Source organism: Drosophila subpulchrella, chromosome 2R (assembly GCF_014743375.2).
Source record: "Drosophila subpulchrella strain 33 F10 #4 breed RU33 chromosome 2R, RU_Dsub_v1.1 Primary Assembly, whole genome shotgun sequence".
Lineage (NCBI taxonomy): Eukaryota > Metazoa > Arthropoda > Insecta > Diptera > Drosophilidae > Drosophila > Drosophila subpulchrella.
Window position 1 is genome coordinate 13938901 of NC_050611.1, and position 26524 is coordinate 13965424.

The 26524-nt window shown below is 41.5% G+C and overlaps 4 protein-coding genes and 4 non-coding genes across 10 annotated transcripts; 3 read left to right on the forward strand and 5 right to left on the reverse strand.

The window, feature by feature from the left end:
• The first annotated feature begins 4343 nt into the window (after positions 1-4343).
• Positions 4344-15105, forward strand: LOC119549855 (SH3 domain-binding protein 5 homolog). Its single transcript, XM_037858150.1, has 4 exons — positions 4344-4917; positions 13392-13454; positions 13526-13703; positions 13761-15105. Exons 1-4 carry the CDS (start codon positions 4876-4878, stop codon positions 14909-14911), a joined length of 1434 nt encoding a protein of 477 aa, XP_037714078.1. The 5' UTR covers positions 4344-4875; the 3' UTR covers positions 14912-15105.
• Positions 7542-7623, reverse strand: Trnal-aag. The gene has a single exon. It is a non-coding gene; the product is annotated as a tRNA-Leu (tRNA).
• LOC119549856 (SAM50-like protein CG7639) lies at positions 11458-16121 on the reverse strand. The gene is made up of 5 exons (XM_037858152.1): positions 15946-16121; positions 12730-13273; positions 12561-12672; positions 11941-12499; positions 11458-11883 (listed from the first exon to the last, which is right to left on the reverse strand). Exons 2-5 carry the CDS (start codon positions 13236-13238, stop codon positions 11732-11734), a joined length of 1332 nt encoding a protein of 443 aa, XP_037714080.1. The 5' UTR covers positions 13239-13273; positions 15946-16121; the 3' UTR covers positions 11458-11731.
• An 848-nt stretch (positions 16122-16969) lies between these two features.
• On the reverse strand, positions 16970-17040 carry Trnag-gcc. Its single transcript has one exon. It is a non-coding gene; the product is annotated as a tRNA-Gly (tRNA).
• Positions 17041-17146: 106 nt separating this feature from the next.
• Trnaw-cca lies at positions 17147-17218 on the forward strand. The gene has a single exon. It is a non-coding gene; the product is annotated as a tRNA-Trp (tRNA).
• A 52-nt stretch (positions 17219-17270) lies between these two features.
• Positions 17271-25895, reverse strand: LOC119549061 (GTP cyclohydrolase 1). 3 transcript variants are annotated; one of them, XM_037856766.1, is made up of 5 exons: positions 20195-20696; positions 19637-19846; positions 18291-18456; positions 18103-18219; positions 17271-18037 (listed from the first exon to the last, which is right to left on the reverse strand). In XM_037856766.1, exons 1-5 carry the CDS (start codon positions 20514-20516, stop codon positions 17908-17910), a joined length of 945 nt encoding a protein of 314 aa, XP_037712694.1. In that variant the 5' UTR covers positions 20517-20696; the 3' UTR covers positions 17271-17907. The 3 variants fall into 3 exon arrangements, with proteins under 3 accessions (XP_037712694.1, XP_037712693.1, XP_037712695.1); XM_037856765.1 differs by having other exon boundaries at positions 20147-20696; XM_037856767.1 differs by lacking the exon at positions 20195-20696 and adding an exon at positions 25535-25895 and having other exon boundaries at positions 17277-18037.
• Trnaw-cca lies at positions 18518-18589 on the reverse strand. The gene has a single exon. It is a non-coding gene; the product is annotated as a tRNA-Trp (tRNA).
• On the forward strand, positions 21513-23061 carry LOC119549064. The gene is made up of 2 exons (XM_037856769.1): positions 21513-21996; positions 22667-23061. Exons 1-2 carry the CDS (start codon positions 21655-21657, stop codon positions 22982-22984), a joined length of 660 nt encoding a protein of 219 aa, XP_037712697.1. The 5' UTR covers positions 21513-21654; the 3' UTR covers positions 22985-23061.
• Positions 25896-26524: the final 629 nt, after the last annotated feature.

A 26524-nucleotide genomic window follows, 5' to 3' on the forward strand; every position in this document is an offset into this window, starting at 1 on the left:
CGTATCAGAAGAGGTTTCTTTATTGAGATAACCTGTGATTACATAACCAAGCCTTGTGCCTTGTGCCAAAGGTTTATTAGGTCCTAGTTCAAGAAGTTCACCGGTAATTACACGAGAAAATACTTCAACCCCTAAAGTTAGGTCAATGGGTCCTGGTTGCCGAAAGTCAGGATCTGCTAACGGCAGTCCCTCGGGAATATTAAGATCGGTTGTAATTGGTACTGACGGTTGGTCTGTAATGACTGTGGGCATAATAAATACCTCTAATAGTTTTTCAAACCCTGATGTACAGGATGAGAGCTTTAGTGTTGATCTAATTGCTGTTGATATCTTTCCTCCGATTCCAGATATTTCAATCGGTGACCTTTGTTTAAGAGATAGCAGATCTGCCATTCTCCTTGAAATAAGATTCACCTGTGATCCACCATCTATTACAGCGCGACATGTTTGTAATTGACCGTTTGGCCCTTGTAATGAGACCTTGGCGGTCGCGAGCAAAGTATATCCTCCTACGTGGTCGTAGCCTGCAATGGTTACTGCGCCGGACACTGGATTGCTAGTCGGTCCTTGGTGTAACAGTGAATGATGCCGTTGCTGGCAGACTCGACAAGTGGTCGGTGATCCACAGTTTTCAACCTTATGAGCTGTAGACAAACAATTTGTGCATGCTCCTACTTGAATAATGGCTTGGCGCCGTGCTTTGGGGTCCATTTGCTGGATACGGCTACATGCTCTAAGATTATGTTGTCCTAGGTGACAAATCTTACAGCTTTCTTCGTTGTGAACTGACTGATGGCGGAGTGTTGCTGTAGGTTGAGCGCTTATCGTCTCCAGCATGCAAGCGCGCCGCTCAATAAACGTCAGTACACTCCATAACGTTGGAATTTCCGTTGGTGCATCCGCTGAATTTTCGAGAGCAGCTAGAGACTGCTGGTCTAGTTTTCTTCTGATAAGAAAACACAGGATTGGATCCCAGGATTTTGTGCTGATATCAAGGTTTTTAAGAGTACTCATTGAATTTTTTATAGTGTCATGCAAGGCCCTTAGTTGGCGCGAGGAGCCGTCTATAGGCTTATGGTCAATAATTTTTGCAATGGCGGCGAATACTAGTATTTTTCCGTTCTGGTACCTGGCCTTTAAACGCAACCAGGTGTCGTCATAGCCACCCTGTGAGAAGGCTGTGTCTGTCAAGACGTTTCTCGCTTCACCACGAAGCGAACTCTGTAGAATATGTAGTTTTTGACTGGCCGAATATGGTTTGTTATGTACCAATTCCACAAAGAGATCATGGAACCGTGGCCAGTCTAGATACTCGCCGTTGAACTCCGGAATGCTAATTGGCGGAAGTGCCAAGTTTAGGCTCATTGGCGCGTCGTTTTCTCGTAGCAGGTTCATTTCGTATTCCTCGTATAATGTGTGGAATTGGGCTAGCTCTGCTTCTGCCAGAGCTGCGGCCCCAGGTGTGCTATCCAATTCGTCGTGGGCTTGCCTTAGTAACGCCCAATGGAGATCCAGGTGCCTTTGTAGGGCTGGGGTGACAGTTGGAGCGTTCGAGGCTAATGTTAATGATGACTCCAATTCGTTGCATCTTCTCTGCAACTGTCGGATCACCGTGTCAATTGTGGAATCTCCTTTGACTTGATCTCTTGTTGCGAGCTTGATGTTGGCCGAAGTTCGTCTGGGGGCCTTCGGAAGCCCGCTTCCAGTCGGCATGTTGTCCAGAAAGATATTCTGATATTTTTCGACCAGCTCTTTAAGTGCTACTAGTCGTGAAGAATACTCACTTCCAGTGGGTAGTGCCGCTTGCTGGACCTCTTCATCTAGGTCGCAAAACTGCTGCCAGAGATCGTTTAACTGAGTTAGTTTACCGGAATAATATCCGTCTCGGTGGCGTCGGTCGGCAGAATCCTTGCCATAATTCTTAATGAGCTGTTGGATTTTCCCTTGCAGCTCGTTTTGGGTGTCTAGTAATCGATTGTGTAAATCGATTCTTGTGTGACTTGTTTCCTCAATGAATGAAGTAGACATATTGTGTGTCTTGGAAACAAAGAATCTTGTGAAGCTGGATGAAGCTGAGTATCCTGTGAAGCTGGATGAAGCTGAGTATCCTGTTAAGCTGGATGAAGCTGAAGTTCCTGTGACGCTGGAAGAAGAAGCGTATCCTGTGAAGCTGGATGAAGCTGAAGTTCCTGTGACGCTGGAAGACGAAGCGAATCCTGTGAAGCTGGATTAAGCTGAAGTTCCTGTGACGCTGGAAGAAGAAGCGTATCCTGTGAAGCTGGATAAAGCTGAAGTTCCTGTGACGCTGGAAGACGAAGCGAATCCTGTGAAGCTGGATAAAGCTGAAGTTCCTGTGACGCTGGAAGACGAAGCGTATCCTGTGAAGCTGGATTAAGCTGAAGTTCCTGTGACGCTGGAAGAAGAAGCGTATCCTGTGAAGCTGGATTAAGCTGAAGTTCCTGTGACGCTGGAAGAAGAAGCGAATCCTGTGAAGCTGGATTAAGCTGAAGTTCCTGTGACGCTGGAAGAAGAAGCGTATCCTGTGAAGCTGGATTAAGCTGAAGTTCCTGTGACGCTGGAAGAAGAAGCGAATCCTGTGAAGCTGGATGAAGCTGAAGTTCCTGTGACGCTGGAAGACGAAGCGTATCCTGTGAAGCTGGATTAAGCTGAAGTTCCTGTGACGCTGGAAGAAGAAGCGAATCCTGTGAAGCTGGATTAAGATGAAGTTCCTGTGACGCTGGAAGAAGAAGCGAATCCTGTGAAGCTGGATTAAACTGAAGTTCCTGTGACGCTGGAAGACGAAGCGTATCCTGTGAAGCTGGATGAAGCTTAAGTTCCTTTAGTGGGAAGGGGGTTGCTTGAGTGTGATCCTTTGTTGTTAAAGGATCACGTCGGGGTCACCAATGTTTGTGCCTAACCGAAGTAGGCACTTCTGGGTCACACCGCGGGACAAGGGGGTAATGAGCACTTGTCGCTGGCACGGGGACGCTTTGATGGCAGGACGATCGCGTCGCGGCAATGGTAACGATGGTTACTGCAATGCCGGACCACAGGCGATGCTGAACTGCGCTGAGGTTGAGCTAACGTGGTTAGCTGCTAGTTGAGATAGTGTATTACGAGCCCTATTCCTAGAGGTAGGAAGTAGAACCGCGGAGTTATGAGGTGTGTTGATAACTGATTTATTCTTCATTTGATACCTGCTTATATTCTACTTAGAACACGGACGCTTAGTGGTTATGGTTAATGGTTAGTGAAAGAAGCTATATTCTAAAGTAGGTCAGGGAATTATGATTACGGTAGCAGTTGCGTAGTTGGCTCGGCTGACACCGCAAATGTGCTGACTGCATTGGCGGGTCAGCGTATCGTTGTGACGGTGAGATGGTGAGTTAGTGAGACCTATAATATGCTGATCAGCAATTCTCATCTGCAGTGAGTACTACTGAGCGCCTGGTACTGTTCCCAACTTGGCTACTGCTTGATTTGTTGGGTGTGGTCATGTTGAGTACCTTTGGGTACGAACACGCTCGTTTTACTTAACTTCGTGCACGAACTGCAAGTTGCCGCAATATTTTCTATTTGCGCCGAGCTCATCTTGTTTATTTTGCAACCAACTAGGAAATATCAAAAATATATTTAAAACAAAACGATGCTCGATATATCAGGTAAAACAAATATCCGATATAAATGTTTACTTTTGTTAAAGCGTATCGATATATTTTTTACATCTTACATCAGCGATAAAACATTGATGTTTTCTTTAAAAATTTAATATTATGCATATAATTTAATATTCACATTATGGGTTCGAGAACGCGTTTCTTCTACCTTTAACATACTTTTACCCAAGCACAAAAATAAATAAAAAACAGTTCACTTCTTTAATTGCTATTTACGCAGTCTTACTTCAGTCTATAAGCCATTATAAGCCAGGAGCCGCCCTAAGATGTTTCAACTGTAATAAAATGTATCTGTACTTTATAAATTGAAAAAATTTCAAATTTTTAAAGCTTACGTAGTGAAAATATCGGTGTTGGAAAAATACGTCGATGTATCGCCGTTTTTAAAAAAACATCGATGCTATCGATAGTGAGAAATAGCCGGGAAAGAGATGGAAGACACTGATGTTACCGATGCTTTGAAAACATCGATGTCATTCGATGTTTCCATCGATGTTTCTCCATCATCTTGTTTTCATCTTGCATCTCCCTTTTTCACTGACACTTACGCTGAGGCTGTCTCCCTTTTTTACTGACACTTACGTTGGCTTACGTTCTGCCGACACTTACGTCTTACGTACTTACGTACGAAACGTAGTCCAAATAAACGAAATAAACGTAACTTACGTAGTCCAAATCAGTCGATTCGAGCGGAAGGAGGAATTTAATCGCGACTCTCGTCACCCGCGGCTGGCCTTTAATTTTTAGGATAGTTTAGCGTTTGTAATTGTAACTGAATATCTCAGGTGCGCTGATCAGAGGAGAAGCCGCGTGCCCTGTATATTGTACAGTTTGTTTTGTTCGTCGCGCGTCCCTCCGTCACTCACTCTTTCTCCTTCAACTTCATTGAGAAACGTAAAACGCAAAATAAAGTAGATGTTTTAATCTAACTGCTCTTGCATTACAAATTGCCAGTTAAAAAGTGAACAAATCAATTTACATAATATTGGAAAAACACAGAAAACATAACAAAAACACACACACACACACGGGCTGGCAAATTGATAGGCGGAGGATGTGTGAGTGTGTGTAAACAGCGAGATCAAATAGTGAAATGCAAAAGTGTTTTTCAATTGAAAAGCGGGCGACAGAAAAGTGAAAATTAACGCAATTCGCGAGGTATTTGCATTTGGAACGAAATCAGTGAAAACCAGTGAAAATGTCGGCTGCAGAAGAGGGCGAGCTGGATCCGCAAATTCAGGTGATTTTATTTGTCCTTCCGAGTTTTCCCCCGCTCGTTCTCTCTCTTTCTTTCGTACCTGGCACAGAAATGAACGGTAATTTAGCGACAATAACAAATAGCAGGCTGCTTTGTTTTTGTTTCTTTTGCTAAATAGTTCTCTCTATCCCTTGGTACAGTGCTCACTCGATGCATTGGACTAAGAGCTGAGCTGTACACTGTAACAAAAGGGTATTGCTTGTGTTCCAAGAACACAAAGTGTATTGTATTGATTGTTTTGTTACCTGCTTCATTTCCCTGCCTTTGAATGGCTTAAACCTATTACCAATTTAAGGATACAAGAGGTTCACCAAATTGAGTACCAACTGTTAAGACAGAGAGCATTGTATTTGGGGAATAGGAAACAGGCGTTTTTGCATTCCACTTTGTTACTCATTTATTGCGTGAACCTTTTTAACGCTTTGTTGGTTTTCAAAACCAAAAAAAAAAACTATACAAAATCAATTTACACAGCATTTAAGCAAATTGCAAGTTTCCTTTTTCCAACGAAACTGTTCAAACACAAAAGGCAGGAAAAGGGAGCTCACAGGGTGTCAAGTAATCCCACGCACTTCCCAGTAAATTGGGTTTTTTCCTTTTACGAATTTGAACTCGGTACCTAAATGAGATTCAAGTGCAGCTTGGTTATTGCTCTTTATCTTTCGCTCCGCTCTTTGCTTTTTCGGGAGAGGTATGCATACAAATTTAATAAATGGAAATACCAAAGCGCACACGCAAGTCAAGCCAGCAACAAAAACAAACGCCTTTTGTTTTTATTTTGATTTGTATTTAACTTTTTTTTATTGTGTAAGGCAGACAATACAAAAGTGTCTTGAAGCGCAAGTCGCAGTTTGCATAAATAAAGATTTATATGCTGCTCATTCAACTACGCAAAATAATCGCACACTCGCTTAATGGCCTTAAATGGGCAGGAAAATATATGAATCTGTGAACAGAAAAGCAATTTCCATCGCAAAACTAGGGAAATTTACATTTCTTAAAGAAAAACAAGCACATTACGTATCCGGAAAGTGAATAACAATTTATGGAAAACTATGAATCTAGAAAATATTTTGAAACAACTGGATATCGCTTTGAAAAATCATAACATTTGTCTAAGACGATTGTGCACTTTTATTGTATACAAAAAATACTTTTTATGCTTTCCAATTAAAATAAATATTTAAACAACAAATCTCAATGAAAAAGGCATTTTTAAAAATTATCAATAATTATCAATGCCGTTAAAAACAGCTTTGCTCATTGCTAATCCATTAATATACATCCATTGTGAATTCCCTTGGTTGATAAAAGAAAATCGTGCATACCACCCATCGTAATATCTATTTTTAAATGCAAAACTTAGTGGGAGACGTCACACGCGGCGCAAAGTCATTAACAACATTTTGATTTCGAACCCCATAAGACGCCATGTGACTAGATGAAAGCCGTCGATAATGTCCGAATGAATGTCTATGTATGGGAAAATGTATAGGAGGTACTCTTCATACGAGAGATAGAACGATCGTTTTCTATAAACAATCATTAGAGTGCCTCTATAAGCAAAACTGTACCGAAACAGGTTTGAGAAATCTCAGGAAAGGCACAAAAATTCATGTTATATTACCAAAAACGCAAAATATTTCGCTTCGGACGTTTTTGCCTTGTTTCTCAATGTTTTGTATGCTCGACTTCCTCTTTAGACAAGCCGACTTTGTTTTTTTTTTTGTTTTTGCCTCCATTTTACCAATGATTTATCAATGAGCATTTGGTTTTTTTCTTTTTTAGCGCGTGCAAAATTTGTTATCTTAAGATTTTGTTCAAGTTGATGACGACAAACAATGAGCCAAGAATTTGTATAGCGGCGATGGCGCAAAGTCTATTTAACTTAAATCGTGTGTCTCTACAGATGTTTTTTTTTGTTACCACTCAAATTATTTGCTTATTTAATTTTTTTGATACGTACAATCCCACACGCGTCAGTTAGCTGAAAAATATACATAGCTATTTGCGTACCAAACTTTCTAACCCTAAGCCAATGAATTATTAAGCGTCACTTATCGATTATACGATAATTGGTTTAGTAGGGAAACAAAGGCGACTTTTTTTATTGACAGAAATTAGTGGGAAAGGCCTTGCAGACATTTAAAAATAATTTTTCGCCTTACTCCATTTGATAATAATAATTAGATTAGCCAGGGAAACTTTGGGCGCAAGTCAAATTGATAAAAATTAAATATGAGTAATGACATTTGGCTACCTGGGTGTCAGTTACGTAAGCCAGGTGAGAGTACGGGTGTCGCGAATTAGAGAACTCAACCGAGGCGACTATGAATCAGAATATCGTGTCCGATAAGTGAGTCAACTTCTACATTATACGTATATCAAGGTGTCCCCCTAAATGGTATATCATAAGAACGCTTATCTTATATTGCGAATATGACCTAGTGCATATATCGCAAGATATATAATCCAAAGTTCAGGCAGAACATCTGATAACGATGGCATTTCTTTTCGGTTAATTGTCTTAAGCAATGCGATTAAAGCCTGAAGAAAAAACAACTTTCTCCTTGGAAAAAAAAATATAAAAAAAAAGATTTCCAAAGTGGCAGCGGTGGGATTCGAACCCACGCCTCCGAGGAGACTGGTGCCTTAAACCAGCGCCTTAGACCGCTCGGCCACGCTACCCACAATTAATGCCTGTCAGAAGCTCTTCTCATCGGAAGTCCCCATATTTCCATTTATTTATAGTGGAAAACAATTGTAGAAAGTTTATTAAAAACCATTCCGCATTATGTGGGAAATAATAAAAAATATAAAAAGCAGGTGGGAGTTGCACTTGCATAAATAAACTGTTTCTTTCAGAAGGTTTGATTTCTCAGTTTGCCGCACGTTTTGTAACCTTTCGACGGGTGCAATCCCCTAGGGGTTCCACAGGCCCCATCATCATCATTATCATTATAGTCAATGATGCATAACACAGTTGCTACTTTCGTTGAGCGGTTACCGCACTCAATTTTCCATACATTTTGCAGCTTTAATGAATTAAGTTCGGTTTTGCTTTGTTTGCTCGACGAAATTGTTAATGACATTCAATGAATGAGACTATGAGTGTAGTTGAACTTAGGCAGTCATTTCCTGCTTTATCAATTCAGTAAAGATAGCATATTTTAGAGCAATCTAATCAGTCATGAACTTGTAGCTGAAATTGTTCAAATATTTGTACTATTTTCAAGAGCTTCATAAAGTTCGTTTGAACCTAAATTGGGTTTAGTTGACCTTCGATCTGAATTGCTTGGTCATAAAGAGAAAGTTGAGAATTTAACTTAGCATGACAATTGAAAATAATTTGTTTGAAGTGGGTCAGGCACACGAATTCTACAAAAATCTCACTTGAAACATTTCCAACGCAGTAGTTTGAGTGATTTAGGCGGCCTGCTTTCATTCATTTTGTACCAAGTTGACATAACTCTTATTAAAAATAAAAACTTTATGCGGTCAATTGCGATTGTCAAGCTACGTTGACTTATTTTTCGGGTCGCCAGACATTCACTCACGCATTGCCGTTGAGTTTTTCCTTTATATAACAATATTTTTGATCTATCAGCAAAGACTTTCTCAGCAGTGCCACTTTTGTTTTATTTTCCCCGTAAGTTGAGTGTTTTTTTGTTCCATACAATTGTGGCATTTTTTTGTCGCATGGTGACGTCTATTTCCGCATGAGTTGAATGTCCTAAGAGTTCCTGAGGCTTCCTTTTTGTTGCGCAAGGCAAAATCGATGTAAATTTTATGTTGGTTTCCATTACATTTCCTCCTTTGCCATTTTGCCAAAGTCTGCCCTGAAGAGAGGGGTGGTTCTGGGAGTACTGGGGGAGAGCTGTCACCAGCAAAGCAGATGTAGGTCAGGTCAACCTAGTCGGCATCACGCCACCGGCACAAAGGGCAGCTGGCGTCATTGCGGAACTGTCGGAACATCGACCGGAACCGAAGGGAGTGCCGGTTATAGAGGGGTGTACGAAGTAGCGAGTAGAATATGGAAAGTGGCTGGGATAAGCTAATAAACTAATCATACGACATCTCATAATGAGATAGGGTGGCCTTTTATAAGGGTGATAAAATTCTAACAATATTATTTTTTCAGGAATTCTTAAAAAGATTTATATTTTATCATTTAAAGTTTATAATGTTGATAGATATAGGGGTAAAATTTGAGGTAGAGTCGAAAAAATCTTTGTGCCTACATATGTACTTAATAATGAGGTAGGGTGGCCTTTTATAAGGGTGGAAAAATTCTAACAATATTATTTTTTCAGGAACTCTTAAAAAGTTTTATATTTTATCATTAACATTTTGTAAAGCTGAAAGATATAGTGGTAAAATTTAAGGTAGGGTCAAAAAAATCTATGTACCTATGTACTTATCATAACGCAAAGATCAATTTTTTGTTTTCAAACCGAAAAACATGTATTTTTGAAAAACCAAAGCAGCATTTTTAACGAATAAAATATGAAAGTTAAAAGTTGAGCCTGTCATTCTAGGACTTATTTCATCCTTATACAACCCTCTCTAACATATTTAAATTACATTAGTTTTTATCAATTATCTGTTGGCAAATATCGCCTCTTTCATACGTGTTCCTAGTCAAACAGACGTCATTCCCAATTTTATCCGTCCATGTAAAATGCGGGGGTGCCGCCCTCATGTCTGCCGAATTGTTTTGGATCCTAACGAGCCGCACTCACGTCATCTTCTTCTTGGTACTTCCCTTTGATTGGCTTTATTCATAGTCTGTGACTCAAGTTGAGCTTCAGCCGCCCTTTGGCAATGCGATTCTGACGACTGCAAAATAAACGCGACGCAAACCGTCCGCACATCGCGTGATTTGGTAACATTTCAGACCAGACCTCGTTCCATTTGGTTTTGACCCTGTTGGAAGCTTTAAATTTAACGTATAAAATCAATAATTGAAGATGAGTGGCACTGATGAAATTATGTTTGTTAGATTTGGCCGTGTTCAGCGAACAATGGCTCTTTTTGTTCAAATTTTTCAAGAATATTTCGATTAAGTTCTTTGAAAATATTCCCCATATTTACACAATCTTGTTGCCCCAATTGCATTTATTTTGTGAAGTTGAAAAAATATTTATTCAATTTGCGTCGTCATTTCAACATTTAATTTATGCACAATATTTTTTTGTTTATTTGATGATAATCAAATATTTTTGCTGCCAGCCACACACAGCTGCCTTGACGGGTAAATATGTTAACCTTTTTTCCAGTATTTACAATTGACTCGCATTGTAATTAAATGTTTTTATGTTATTTGCTCATTTGATTGTGCGTCATTTGCGAAGAAGGGCGTTATGAGGATAGTACATTCAAATATGCAAGTAGCTTTAGTTATTAAGGCTAGGGTATTACTCACCTTTGATTGAGTTTTTTTCCCCCAACCCATTAAATTGCATAAAAAGTGTAGTAAAGTGAAGGGCGGATATTGAACAAGTGAACTTTTCCTTAGCCAATAGTTAGGCAAATGCAGCGAAATGCGCGAAACAAGTTCCTTGGGCTGCAGAATTCCTGGAAAGTTCAAGTGTTGAAATGTTCATCTGCGCCGGATGCCCAAACTGGTTTCGTTTGTTTACACGAAAAACCAGTTTCGGACTTTTAGAGGTTCGCTCGCACTTGGCTTGGTCTTGGCTCTTAAATCAATCTCGATTACAGAGGCAACTCGAGCGTGCCCTTACCAAAACCCCCGCCTTCATCTTTAGTTTATGCATGTCCGGGATGTGGAGAAATGTTCAACACGGACACGATAAAAATCAAACTGGGACAGCCTTAATAAAAGCTGCCGTAAAAAAAGGGGCAGACAAAATGAACAAAAATTATAATTAAAACCAGTTTTTCGACCACAATCTGCCGTGGGTCCCGAACTGAAATTCCAAAACAAAAAAAAACCGAAAACCCAAACAAAAAACTGTAACCGCATGCAGTTCACCGATCCATGAACATCAACACAAGCCCGCCGGCTGTCCCATGTAAATGGTAAATCCACAAACGAGAAACCTGACATTTACAGAGACTACAAGAATTTAATTGTTTAAGTATAAAAAATATTCAGAAAAACCATTAATATCAGCTATTGCAAAAATATGTAAACAGTTAAGAGAAACTATATCAACCTTATATGAGCTCGACAATCTGCAATTTGGGTTTTGAAATACACTTTAGCTTTAAAGTTTAAAGTACTTAAACATAAGCATTATTATTTATAGCCTTTGAAAGAGTAAATTAAAAATCTTGTTAAATTCAAAGCTCTTTAATTTATTAGGCGGATTTAATTGTCTGCCTTTATAGAGCCATAAATCCTTAATGTTTTTAATAAACAAACAAATTTAATTAGCTGATTTAGGGGCATATTATAATGTTATTATTGTAGGTCCGATCTTAAATAAGGCATAAAACTTGCAAAATTCTCGTATATTACATAACTATCCCCATGATTAAAAAAAAAACAGCTTTAGATTCGTTTAACATTTTTGTATTTTTGTTTAACCTTTCGTTTTACGTATGTACACGCCTTAGGAACTACTTAAATGATCGCTGGACTACGAATACATTTTCAAAGGAAAATAAAATGCATTGACAAAGAATACGAAACAGAATCTGTAAACGCTGAAAACTAAGGACAGGGCAGCCATATGTTGTGGATTAGACTTTGTTTGTTACTGGGCTGTTGTGACTCTCATGGCTTTTGCTACTGATATATCCAGTCAATTGGGGGCGCAGGAACAGGCATCTAGACAAACTCATAGCCAATGCCAAACTGGAAACCATTTAGAACCTTATCCGTGGTCTGACGCCGCACAGGGACACAATAGTTGAGTTCAATCCGGGCTCTTTCAGCTAGTTTTACAGCCAAACCCATGCCAAAGGCACTACGCATGTTTTCTGCAAAGAAAGTTATAGTTAATATCAAATAATAAAGTGGGTTAGGCATTAACAAACCTGTGCTAAAGTTGTTACAGTTGCCAATGTTGTAGAAGAAATGCATTCTAAAGTGACTAGCCAGGTTCTTGAAGACTCCGGCGAAGGGCAGCGGTGCCCAAAGGTGGGCGCCCGTGCACCAGAAAGTCTGTGCTCCAATGGGTGTGCCATCGATCACGGGACCAGCTCCTCCAAATTTAAATCCTCTCAGGGTCAATGGACCACCGCAGTAGAAAAGCGAGCTAATGGGCAGCTGGGTGGTATTTTTGGTCTCCTTAACGACGCCAACGCGACCGCAAAACTGTGCCACCAGACCGGCAAACAGCGGCACATTTAACTCTCCGTGGGCAGTGCTGCTGGTGTAGGCGATGTTGCCGCCCAATCCGCAGTATTCGTTTACTGACTTCAGGAAAATACCACGCGTGGGGAACACGTTGCTATCCCGATTGTCATAGAGCACGGAGTAACGCAGCAATGAGGCCAATTTGGGTCCACAGTGGTCGCGAATGGCAAAGGGCACTGATTTGTTAAGCAATCCCACATCTCTGATGGCGTTCTCATACTGCAGCGAGTGCGTCAACTAAAAACGAAGTGAACACATTTAAATAACCATGTTTTTATGAAAGATTCATAAAACTTACATCCACTCCCACCATGGTGTGTGCTGAGAAGTCCACCAAATAGCCCAGGTTGGTGGTTTGAAATGAGCTGATGTCAAATTTATCCGTTTGCCTAAAAATGCTAAAAGACAATCTGTGGAAAGAACAAACTATGAGAAACGCTTTAACTTTATAGAGGACTCTGCCTTACTCAGGTCGATTTTCCCTGAAGCGGGTGTGAAAGAAGGGCTTCCAGAACTTCAGTTGTAGATCATTGGCCCTGGTGCTGCTGTAGCTGCCCTGCAATGAGATGCTCTCGCCACGGCCCAGAATATTGGGGATCGTCAGTTCCGTTCGCAGGGAGCCTTCGTTCTGACCAATCTCAGTGCCCGCCGACCCCATCATGCGCGACATTTCGTTGCCCTTAAAGGTCACCTCGTAACCCTGGGGAGTGGCATCAGAGCCACGGCTAACGTCGATATGCACGCTCACATCCTTAAAGATGCCCAGTTCATGTAGATACGATTTGGTGGACATGGCCTCCAGCATAAGATCCTGAAAGTTATTGGTCTTGAACAGTCCATCCGCTGCCCTCATCACATAGTCGTTGTGGGTGCGCAGCAAACCGCTGACATTCACGCGATCTACACGAGCCGAGATCTTGCTTAGGTCGTATTTGGAGTCCTTCGAAGCGCCCCCGTCGCGACCCGACTGAGGCATCTTGTTGTTTTCGGTGGGCAGGCGTTGGGGAAATACTGAAAGAAAGGGTAACAAATTATAATGTTTATATTGTTTAATAATATATATAATACAGATACTTTATTTAATAATGATACTACAAGATACTAATTATGAAATATCTTTGATTTTCAGATTGAACTGGAGAATCTCAATAGCGCAACCGATGAGATTAATAAGCTAGAAATTGAGCTAGAGGCAAGTAGACAGACTTTCTTTTTATGGAAAATAAGTTAATACCCTAATAATAATGTATATGTTTTTAATAGGAGGCCAATTCCACCTTTCGCATCCTCTTAAATGAATCTACACGCCGGCTTAAGCTCTCCTCCAAGAAGTTGGGCAACTGCATAGAGAAAGCTCGACCCTACTACGAGGCTTTGGACAAGGCACGCGAGGCACAAATCGAATGCCAGAAGGCGGCAGTCAAATTCCAACGAGCTAATGGTTAGTCTACTATAAGTCAATTCTTTGGAGTAGTCCTAACCCAATCTTCTCCCTTAGAAATCCATGCCGCGGCCAAGGAAACAGTGGCGCTTGCCGAGCAGCGGTTTATGTCCAACTCGCATGAATGGCAGTTCGACAATGCCTGGCAGGAGATGCTTAATCATGCTACCCAGAAGGTAATGGATGCGGATACCCAGAAGGCCGACTGTCATGCAGAGCATCAGCGGCTGACCCGGCTCTTCAACGCCGCCGAGCAAAAGTTGCAGCAGCTGGAGGATCGCTTTCGGCGGAGCATCAACAAGTCGCGGCCGTACTTCGAGGAGAAGCAGGTGTGCCAGGATCAGCTGCAGACGCAAAAGAATCGCATCCAGGAGCTGCAGCAGCAGGTGGCCGGTGCCAAAAGCACTTACTCCACGGCCTTGCGTAATCTGGAGAGGATCAGCGAGGACATACACAGGCAGAGGGGTGATTTTCCCACTCCGCCAGGTCCCCGCGAGCCGGGCGTGGGAGCAGAGTTGAACTCGCCTACGTCCAGTGCCTTGCCATCGCTGCCGGATTTCCAGCTGGAGCTGGAGAAATGCGACTATCCCTCCATAGCAGGCAGTCAAATGTCCTTGGGTGCAAAAACTCCTGTAGCAGCTGCCGAAACTGAAGATGAGGAGGATGCCTGCGACTACGATGAGACGGGAGCGGGCGAACTCAGAGGCGTGGTGGATGAACGCGATTTGGAGGCCCTGCGGCAGAAGGTCAAGATCCTGGCAGTGCGTCCCATTGAGGGTGGAGATGGTCAGCAGCAGAATGATGTGTGGGAGCATGAACTGAAGGACACGGTGGATAAGCTGGATCACTTGATGATGCTCAAGGAAAACGGCAATCGGCAGCAAACGAATCGTGTGAAGTCCACCGAACAGCGACCCGTTTCCCTGGGCGCCGAGGCACTCAAACGTCACTGCGATGTGGTCGAGGTGAAGGTCACAACCTGCGCCAACACCGCCAGCTTGCCAGTCACACCCCAGCACCAGCTAAATCACCTTGCACCGCCCACGCCCATCAAGAAGCTGCAACAGCAGCTGGCGCCCTTGCCCTCGGTGAACGTATCCATGCGGGAGTTGCCTCTGTTGGCCAGGCTATCCAACGAACTCCTGGATCGCAGCAGTGCTGCCTTCGGAGGAGTGCGCAAGCAGCTGCGCCGGCGATCCCTCGAATAGTGCGCATCTTGGGGGCCAGAGGAGCCTTTCTCAGCCAGCCCCATATCAGATTTGTTTATATTAAATGAATAGTGAATAATGAAATAATTGTAAACCGTTAAACGCCGCATTTAAATGTGCACCACTCTCAATAAGTCTACACCTACATGATAAATACACCATCTATTTTCTTATAAATGTTGATTACATTCTAATCTATTGTCTCCGTATTTGTTTCTCACTGTTAATACTTTAACTATGTAAATGTTTTGTGATTTGAGAGAGCAAAAAGAAAATGATTGATTGATATGCAAACAATAAGCAGCTTTAAGTTAATGTTTAAACTGTAAACGTATAAAACCAGGTAGACTCACTAATTTAAATCAAATGGGCACATGCACTAAATAGTTTAGCCTAAAAATACCACGAAAATGAAACTCTAAATAAAAACAAATGTCGAAAATGTAACGAATTCAATTAGGTAATTAAGTGCGAAACTCTCAAAGAAAAACGTAGTGGATTTAATAAAATATGGTCTAGAGATTTGGTCAGTGCCCAAGAATAAAGTAAGGGAATAAAAGTATTTGCAACACTATAAATAATATTGAAACTTGGAATAATAATAAAAAATGCATTCTAATTCAAATGTTTTTATGGAGTTTTACTGGCGGTATTTGGGGTGTATTGTTAGTTGGGAGTCATTTTAAAGGAAATTACTTAATAAATGAAAACTGTTTTCAAGGAATATAATTTTGTGGGATTTTGTACAAACTTTATTAAGAAATATATGGTAACTTTCATGATGGAAACAAGATATAAGTGTTTTAAATTAAGACTCCGAATCTTAAAGAGAGCTTAGAATGATGCACCTGCGGCTTAAATAGTACTAGGGCTATTACATGCACAAAACTATTAAAAAACTTGTGATACTAAAAATTTCTGAGTGATGTCATTTTCGCTGCATTGGAAGCCAAATCTATTGTGGCAAACTACAAATATTCTGTCCCCAAATTATGTAAGCCCGTTTTGTCTCCATCCGCAATCAGCTGACCTACCTCTAAATTGGTACCGCCTTTGCAGGTGGATAGGCACACGCGAATTTTGGATTTAGTTTCACTAGTGTTTCAAGAACTATAAAATATATATAACCGGGCACGAGCACAAATATTTCCAATTTCTTTCTACTGTAACGCGTGCGGCACCGAAAATCAACAAGCTGCTTCTTCTTCTCCCACAGTGCTGGCTATTCAGGGGGGAAATAGTCAGATCACCATTACAAAATGTACGCACAAAAAATATTTTATATGACAAAATAGTTGAAAACAAAAATGTGTCAATTCATTTTTTTTTTTATTGGACCGCTTGTATGTAGAGAATCTTTGAATTATAAAAACTGTTTAATCAGCTAAAACTACAGCTTTATAGCTAAACTAGCTGATTGGGCAACACTGTATATTCGATATATCATGGCGGCGGCTATTGTGGAACGGCGGAGAGCGTGTTTTCCCAACGCATATTTTAAATACTTCCAGGCTTTCTTTTTGCTTTAAAACATTTTTGTATTGTTTAATATCTCTTATATTTTGCTTCATAAACCTATTTTAAATTAGAAAATTGCAAAAAGAATTAAAAACAGCCCATTTCCACCGTTCCAATTGGCGATAGTGCGCCAAGTCAAACGGTAACACTTCTAAAGGTGGGAAAAAAGCAAAAGATGCGCACACATTTTTAAAAAATGATAATAAATAAGCATATATATATATATTCGATTCGATTCCGTCTATAACTTTATAAACTTCATAGCAAATACGCGATTCCTAGTCAAAATGTGTAGCTAATTAATTTAAAACGGATTTAAAAAAGGGAGAGGTGTGATTGGCGCACACACATTAAAAAGTTGAGCTAAGTACATCATTAGGAAGTGGAAAAATTCTGGATCAAGTGCTTTTATTATAAGTTTTTCTCGAAAAACATCTTCTGCATCGATTAATTTTGCAATTCGCTTCACACAGGTGTGGGACATGAAAAAATAAAACTTTCGCACGCATTCCAAAACGCATTTTTTTTGAAAAAAAAATATGCATCGGCCGGGAATCGAACCCGGGCCGCCCGCGTGGCAGGCGAGCATTCTACCACTGAACCACCGATACTCTTAATAACTGTTAAACAAACTACTAATATGGGTGCCAAACCACTGATACCAACAACCTGTTGGTGTTGGGGCATTCCTGTCACTTGGAAGCCTCCCTCCAAGTTGACTCCGTGGCGCAACGGTAGCGCGTCCGACTCCAGATCGGAAGGTTGCGTGTTCAAATCACGTCGGGGTCAAGACAGAACTGAAAATTCCATTTTTTTTTAAATAATCATTAAGAAAAATATCTTTTTCAACGGTATTTAAATACATAATTTATTGTATAATTAATAAGCAGCTTTGATTTACTACAAGCAACATCATTTGAACAATGAGCATTTAATTTCAACATTTAAAATCGTCCAATACGGTTAGTTCCTTTTTATGGAACAATTTGGATATAACTTTATATATATATATTTGATTAATTTTATGAACTCTGTTTAAATTGTAAATTCCCTAAACAATTTGCGTTGATTTATTATCAGTTGTTCCCTTATTGCACAATGTATTACTCGTATGTATGTATATGTTTTAAAAATTATCGTTCAAGTGCCATAAAACTGCATATAAAATTGAACATAAAACTACCCAACACCGGACATCAGATATCGACCTCATCGAATCTCGCCTCCTGTACTCTCGTCTATCTAAAAAATGTATTTAGCTAACAAAATTTTTAACAGTTTTTTACATCAATCAACAAGGAAAATGGCTGCAATCATTGCACTAACTAAATGAAATCAATCCTAAAAACATAAACTAATGGACCCTGTGTTTCGTTTCATTTTTGTTTGTTTGTTTGTTGTATATAAGCGCCTCCAAAAATATGGTAAGGGTTTAGTTGGTCTCGGATTTCAATATATGTATGTCCTTTTGGTCCACTCTATTTGCTATTGACTAAGTTCAGGAATTCCTCACGGGTCTTGGGATCGTCTCGGAACACGCCCAGCATAGTTGAGGTAACAGTTTTGCTGTTGATTTTCTGCACACCACGCATTACCATGCACATGTGTCTAGAAAGGGGGGAATTTTTTAATTAGTAAGTAATTTCTTTAATGATATATTTATAATTACTTACACTCCCTCTACCACAACAGCTACTCCAGCAGGTTGAACGGCCTGAGTAACGGCCACTGCAATTTGCTTTGTCAAGCGCTCCTGGACTTGCAGTCGTCGCGAAAAGATTTCCACAATGCTAGTAAAAGTAGAAGAATACAAAACAACTTATATAAACAATTCGGCTATCTCTTAGCTACCGTATCTTACCGTGCCAGTTTGCTGAGGCCGAGAATCTTGTTGCAAGGCAAGTATCCGATAGATACTTTGCCGTAGAACGGCACCAGATGGTGCTCGCACATGGAGAACATTTCGATGTCCTTGACCACCACCATTTCGTCATGATCCTCGTCGAAAACGGCGCCATTAAGAACGTCTGCCAAGAGATAAAAAGAAATGTTAAAGAAAAAATGGTAAAAAAGAATTCACTCTGTCGATGACCCCGACGTGATTTGAACACGCAACCTTCCGATCTGGAGTCGGACGCGCTACCGTTGCGCCACGGAGTCGTTATCGATGTGCCCGCCCAATGTCGCACAACCACGAAGCCACTCAAATGCCTTTTTCTTTTCTACCCGTGATTTATGGTGCGCGTAATTCGTGTTAGATTTATTTGCTGCATAACTGAATGTTAAGTTAAAGTGGCTGCCTGGGGGATGGGGATGGAAATGGGGGTGGCTTGACTTGATGGCTTATGGTTCTTGTGGAGTGTGAGCTTTCGCCACACTCACTTTAAACGATGTGCTCTTGAGATTTCCCCTGCCATGCCCCCGACTAGTTGCACACCACCCACTTACCCGCTCTTAATATACAGACCGGAAAGCTTCAGTGCGTTTCCTGACGACCACCAACCCAGCAACCAACCCGACCAAGTTTAACCCACCAACAAACAATCCAACAAGCATCATCTCGGGGGCTAGGCTCCCAGCTCCCTCAATGTCAGATTTGGCGAGTCACGTTGACGCGTGATTCTTGAGTTCGGTTCTTCGAAATCGGGTTAAACACAATCCAACCCATTCTATTGCCGAAGGCTATTCACTTTCGTTTAACTCATTTAGCTTTCAAATGAACAGACCCAGCAGTTGTTTGTTGTTGATCTTAAATTTACATGCGATTTTATTTGACAAACTGTAGAACCTGATTTTCATCTCGAACAACCGGTTCGCTTGTACGCTACTAGCCGTATTATTCGCAATACTGTATTGTTTTTTCAAACGACTCGCTTTGATTACATGACAAGTTCAAATGCGATTGCAAGAGAAAAAGCAGGCCAAATTTTTAGTGCTTCCAATGGCGTGCATACATACCTCATATGGTTTTTGGATCGGACCAATCATATCTTTTTCGTTTTTGTGCTTTATCTCTCGAGTGGTAATTATACTAATGCACTACTTTAGCGGGGAGTCCGAGGAATCCCCGTTAAAGGTGGCGCACTGTGTGATTCACCGACCATAAACTAGTTTGTACTCACTGGGAAACCCAGGATGAGCAACGTCCCCCCTCCCGCCCTCGGATCACTGACCTGGTGTTAATTGCCCCAAATGAGATGTGCTTACCCTCGAGACTCTGGTCGTAGCCCTTGGTGAAGTACAGCATGGCCTTGGCTGCCCGCTCTGGGGTCTTGATCAGTCCCTGGCGATCGGGATTCTCGCCCAGTCCGCCCAGGAGTAGGCGGTACGAGCGGGCCATGTCCGGCAGGAGGGCCTCTCGCGTCGGCGGCTTGTGGTCCAGTTCCAGGTCGTGGTGGAAAGTGCACTTCTCGTGGCCTGTAAAAGTAAATTTGAGAGTGAACATGATGAAATTCGTTATCATTCGAGATAGGGAGGCATTGCCCTCCCCCATCGGCGGCTGTGTGTAGCTGTCTAAGTACTATTACCCATCTCTGTGTGACCTCTGAACCGAAACACTAGAACCCACTGATAGGCGGTTGTTTTACGAGTTTTACGAGTTTGTCTGCCATTCCTGATAGTTCATTGTAGAATCCCTTAAGTAAAATCCCACTAGATCAATGGACCCCCCTAGATCTTGATCCCTAGACCTGATCCTGGAGCACTACCCACCACTACCTGGCGTTGTCGATGTACGCGGTGTCATTGGTGTTTTCGGTTGTGTACCATCGCTATCCGGTGTGCTGCCGTTGGTTTTCAGGATGAGGCGGGGTCTCTGGTTTCCGGACAGGGGAGAAGGAACTGCTGGTGGAGCTGGTGCAGGAGGAGCCACTTCCTCGATGGGTGTTCCCACCATGGCAAGGGCCAAATCTTCCGCCTGCTGTGGCGGCCTGTCCGCCAGCGAGGAGGTGCCCGAGGTGCTACTTGTTGAGCAGACGCTGTTGTTGCGACCGCGCGACAGGATGTGGGCCTGGGGGAAGTTGGTGTCGTCGATGGCATCGTTCAGCTCGCTGGCACTCATCTCGGACAGTTGGCGGGTGAAGCTCATGGCGGTTTGTTTGCCACTCGAACGGAACTCAATTTGATGGCTAGCTGGCTTGCACACAATCTTCGAACTTGGCCCGAGTTGTTTTCTAAATGTTTTTCTCGCTGGTGTCTCTTTTTTTTTAGCTGTAGGTTTTTCAGCCGGACTTTGGCTTTATGTGTTGGCGCTTCGGATGGCTCTGCTCTTCTGACGGCTGCTGTGGCCAGCGGTGGCAATAAGAACCTCTTGAGCGGAGCTTTGAGCGCCGAAAAGCTCCGAATAACCCACCCAACCGCCCCGCGAGTTGTGAGCGGAACTAAGCCGCGCTGAGCGCAGGCCCACGGTTTGAAAGCACCCGTCCAGTGGCTCTCAAACTGCACTTGAACTTGTTGCTCTTTAAGGAGGCGCCTGAGGTACAGCAAGGGTCACACAAAAATAGCTCCTGAGCAGAAATTTGATAAAAAATTAAAAAAAAACAATTAAAAAAAATGTAGTACCTTTTTTTGCAAAACAAAAATACGTCCCTTTTTTAAATTTTATTTCCTTTGATCAGTGCTACACATAAAAAAACTGGTATGGGTAAAACTACCAATATACTTCACTGTATAAAAGTTAACCACTATTGAAAATAGTGACGTTTATCTTATTATTGCATTAGTTAATATTTAATAGTAAGACTACAATAAAATGGTAAGTTGTGTGTATTTTGTTGTTGGGAGAAAAACGATTTTGTTCGTCAGATTGACAATTTGAGTTGGGGCCAATTAACTAATATACTGTACAATTAACTAATTTACCATAAAGTTTTTTGTTTCCATACCCTTTTCTTTTCATATTTCATACCCTTTAATAAAACACTTCGTATTTTCCAAGAGTCTATCCATTTTTAAAGAAACATTGTAAAATGGGTAAGGTCTAATCTATTATTTTGATCCCAAGTGTGCTCTTATTCCCTTGGCGCCAACTCAATGTGGTCAAGGATTCCTCCTTTGTCCCAGCTATTGTTTGCTTAACTACTCAACTTAGGGCCAGACGTCAGGGGGAACTTTATTTAACCTTTCGAATAAAGCACCCAGGCTCGAACCGAGCCAGATTCCCAAATTCTAACCACCGTCCAGCCATCCGCCTCTCCGTCCGCTCCGGAAAACCGAAAACCAGAAGCATGGCGCACCGCCTGCAACTCCGGAGCGATGACTTCGACGTAATCGGCGCCGTGCCGCGCGACCTGTCCGTGATTAAGAACTTTCTGAAGCGCGATTGTGCCGTCAAGAAGCTAATCGACATCGAGGAGGAGTTCCTGAGGGAGTGCGTACTTCGCGGCGAGGATCCCATGAAGCCGAATAAAAAAGATGGCAACGACATCGTACAGCGTGGCAGTGGGTTGGGATCCAAGTCTGCGGATCCTCAACCAGATCCCTGTGCTAGCAAAACCCCAGAGAACACATTGGCGTCCGACTACTGTGATCCCTGCCGACGACTCAAGACCTCTGTGGTTCTTGAAGAGGTGAGTGACCTGTATTGAGCACCCTACGTTTGATAAGCAACAGCGTCAATTGAAGTCTCAATTTATGGTATATCTAAATGTTTTTTTTTGTCGAATTCCAAGAACCAAAGATATTTCAGGATAAGTCAAACCTGTTAAGATTAATTTTTTTCAATTGTTGTGTTATAGGGGTAGATATTTAACATTTAACAAGTATGATTTGATTTTATTTATTACCAGAAACTAATTTACCCTAAGACTAACTTGTGAAATCTTTATTTTTGTATGAAATCTTTAAATATGGATCCTTAAGGATATCCTAGATTTATTTAAAACCCAGATTTATTTATTGCATGAATCCACTTATATGTCATCTTTCGAAACCCGATAAAGTCCCTCGGGTCTTTCTTATGTAAGTCCAATTTTTTTTATCGAATTCTAAGAGTCTAAAACATTCCAAAATATGTCGAATCTGTTAAGAAGTCATTTAGGGATAATTATATGTGTAAAACCTATGGAAATAATTATTGAAGATGTTCGCGTTGATGTTAAATATAATAAGAAAGCGAAGAATTAATTTGTTCTAAAACAGATTTTGGAAAGCTTTTTTAAATATGAAATTTTAATTTGAAGATCCTTAAGACTAAATACCCTAGATTTAATCTATCCCATTTATCAACTTATCTAACAGCTCACGAAACCTGCCACTACGAATCCGGTGTACAACAAATCCTTGCCGCCTTACTTTGACGAAGAGAGCGTGATGGGCAACTCGTTGCCCGTAAAGTTCCGCTTCCGGCGCAAGTTCAATAAATGTGACCAGGAGAAGCCCAACAACCTGATGTGCACCACCACGCCGAGCACCAACGTGGTTGTGCTGACCAACTGTTGCGATGTGATGGTGTGGCCCAGTCAGCGGGTGGCCCAGATGAACCGAGTGCCGGTGACCACGCTGACGGGCGATGCCGATCTCACGGAGTACATGCTTGAGGAGGAGACCATCATGTGAGAGACGGATGGTATCGCGAAATTACAGCGAGTGTTGAACCCAGTTTGGAACAAGCAATTCAATAAACATTTACCCCTTCCACCATTGTCCCCATTTTGTTTGGGAAACCCTGCAGCATCTAACTTATTGGGCTTCCATTGGTAGCGTCTGTGCTACAGCTGTCCAGATTTGCTTATTCCCTGCATAAATACCGAATCTCATCAATTTTTGCCACTCGATTTCAAAGAGCTGAGAATGCTAATTTTCGGGGTTTTAACGAAAAACGATCTCTAAGACTGAGAACTTTTCTTGCTTTGGTTACGAAGCTGAAGGTTAGGAACAATAAGATATCTTTAAGATATATATATATATAATCAATCGCGAGAGAAGTGATATTAAGATAATAAGATCATCTTAAAGATGTAGAAAAAATGATATCATTATGGAATATTACAAGATATCATTAAACAGGCTTTATAGGTTTACGGGTGCTATTTCTTACAACTGGCTTAAAACCTTTTTTTCAGTGGAGCATTTAGTGAGGTAGTGCGATTGTCGCTTTGCAAATACATTCCTTTGGGCAAAATAGTTTCAAAATTAATTAGAAAAGATAAATAAATAGTAAGTTCACCAAGAGTAAGACTTGTTTGGTTTTTAGTAAGTTTACCTATAGAAAACCTTCCGCCGCTGTTTAGGACAGAATAAATCAGTTGGGAATATCACAGGGCTGGGTTGGTTCAGGTCATCCAAATACTATAATAATACAGCTAGTTACCTTCTGAGCGGTTGACCTGTTGTCATGAATGGCAATTAAGCCACCATTAACATTTTCCACAGGGCAGGTGTTCTCTCCGCGTTACGGCGTTACGGAATCAGAAACAGGAATGCCTTATAGCAACTGGGGATCGGTTCGGGGACTCTGAGCTGGCAGGGTTGCCAACGCATGCCATTTTCTCGGAGAATTTTTTAAATGCCTCAATTAGCGGGGCTCAGATCGGTTCGGCTCGGCTCTCAGCCCCAGTCAGTTAGTCTTTTTTATTGACCGCAATCGCTCAAATGTGAAGTACTGTGGCTCGGCTTATTAGTCACTACCGACAGAGCCAAGCTCCAGATCTGAGGGGCAATCGAAGAAACTGAAAACGGCAAACGGCAAAGGCCCACGAATCGAAACCGTTTGGAGCGCGAACCGTACTCGCAATTAAACACTTTTTAACCTTCACAAAAGTAGTTCAGGTCTGTGTACCCTCCCCCCATCCAACCACCCTACCTTTGGCCAAATACCGGATCACCAGCCGAGGGGTTTATGTCTTTTGTCTTTGGCTCATGGCCCACAGTTGGCACTCCGCACTCGTTGAATCTGCCGATACAATCCGATCCGATCCGCCAAGTGCCAACTTCCAAGCGCCAAGCAAATCTTTCAATGTCAATGTCAATAGGCCCAGTTCAGTGCCAGATGTAGCAGTAGCTCTCTTTTTGGTATAGGCATTAGTTCCTCTTGATATCCGGCACGCGTGCGGTTTGCATATGGGGCAGAAATCCGAGTTCTGGCTCTGCGGTTTATGTTCTCGGATTTATGCGGCGCAGCATCGCCGGAAATCGGAGTCTTCTCATTATGCGCATCTGATTGAATTTCAATTGCTCACTAACTAATCATTGTGCGATTGTGATGCAATATCAGGTCAAGATTGCATCGAGTGGTTTGTATTACCCGGAAACTAGATCTAGATCGGCGCCTACAAAGGGATACTATTGAAATGATCCTCACTGATCTTGGTGGTACATTTAGGAATTTTAAGAAATAAAAGGATACAAAGTTATTTACTGAAATGATGACCAACTGAAATGATATATATATTCAACTTTGGGTAAACCCTTTTTGAGATCAGAAAACGTTACTAATTGTTTCTTTAATTGAAAAATGACTCACAATCTTTTAAAGAAATTACAAATTGGAAGATGTAATCCAAATCACTTCAAGAATATTAATTCAGGGGGACTTTCTTCAATCCAATAAAGATAAGTTTAAAATGCAAAACACCATGCGCACATAGCTCAAAAAAATGCTTAATCTTTACATAGCTTTAAATAAATAAAGTTTTGTTGGGGATTCCTGTTTATGATAAAAAGAAAAAAGTACAAATGGGGATCTGGAAAAACTTTCCTTCAGAATATTAAGACTTTTATCCTGGTAGTTATTTTTATATGAATGAAATAATTTTTACAAATGGAGATCTGAAAAACTTCCCTTCAATATCAAAACTAATACACTTAAATGAATTTATTATTTAATGATTGAATTTAATAAATGATTTTTTTTAATTTGAACGGTTAAAACGTCAAATGTAATCCTTTGGATTTTCGTAATACATAAAAATAATATTTTATCCAATATTTTTTTATCAGGGGAAGTCTTTCTTAGATGAAGGAAAATATTTTGATCTATCATAACTTATATATCACAATGGTAAGCATTTTTATCCGTGTACTTTGTGACTCAGGCACATATCTGAGATCCGGAAAACATCCCGAGCCAACCAACTAACTGTTTGCTATATCTTCCGGAGAACTCACCGCTTCCATTGCTGGCCAGCTCCATGTTGAGCATTTCCAGTTTGAGCTGCTGGCTGCTTTTGGAGACCGTAAGATCAGTGGTGGAGGCGGCGGAGGCTTCGCCTGTGGGGATCGTGGCGACGGAAACTGCATCCGCGGCACCCTCGCCATTTTGGGAACTGCCATTTTGCTCGCTGCTCTGGGGCTTCATTTTTGATGGGTTGGTATTAACTGATTGTTTTTCTTTTTTTAAGAGGAAACTCTACGAGGACTTGGGGGATGTCTTTGGGTGTTTTTAGTTTTTTTTTTGGTTGCTAGCGTACGATCGCGTTGCGGGTTTTGTATTGGGCGCGCTCGCTCCGAATTTATTCGCCGACTAAACCGCCCGAGATTTAGTTGTAACCTTTTTATTATGAAAAATCGAAAGTTCTGCCGCGAGAGGGAGAGCCCCACAGCTCAGCAGTTTTATCTCGCTCTTGTTGTTAACTGAAATTGCTCTCTATTCCAATTGCTTTGGAGCTTTTTGGCTCTCGGCTCTGGTTTAAGCTCCACGGTTGGGAGGTCCGGGTCCGAGGACTCCAGGAAATGGGGACACTTTTTTTTTTACAAATTACTTGTTTGCCCGTCAAAACTTTCCGAATTTTTTATTCGGTGACAGAGTAAACATTTGTTAAACAAAAAAATTTAAGAAAAAAAACACGGCCATTAAGAAAACGTTGGCGCCTGGCTTTGGACCCCGGCGCAATAATTTTGATTCGATAACCCGGCCGCGACTGCATCGTTAACGGGTCGTTGGCAATTATGAGGCGATTGGCGATGATAGCGATCGATTTGCAACAACAAATCCATTTGCAGGCTAAATCGTGCATGCCAGAAATTTGTTCGGTCATCCCGGTTCATTTAGCGCCTGATTGCGAGCCCCTGAAATTGAATTACGGCAGGAAGAGGCATCATGATTTATTGGGTTTTGTAAAGTTTGTATTCTTTGCACATAAGAAACTCACCCCATTT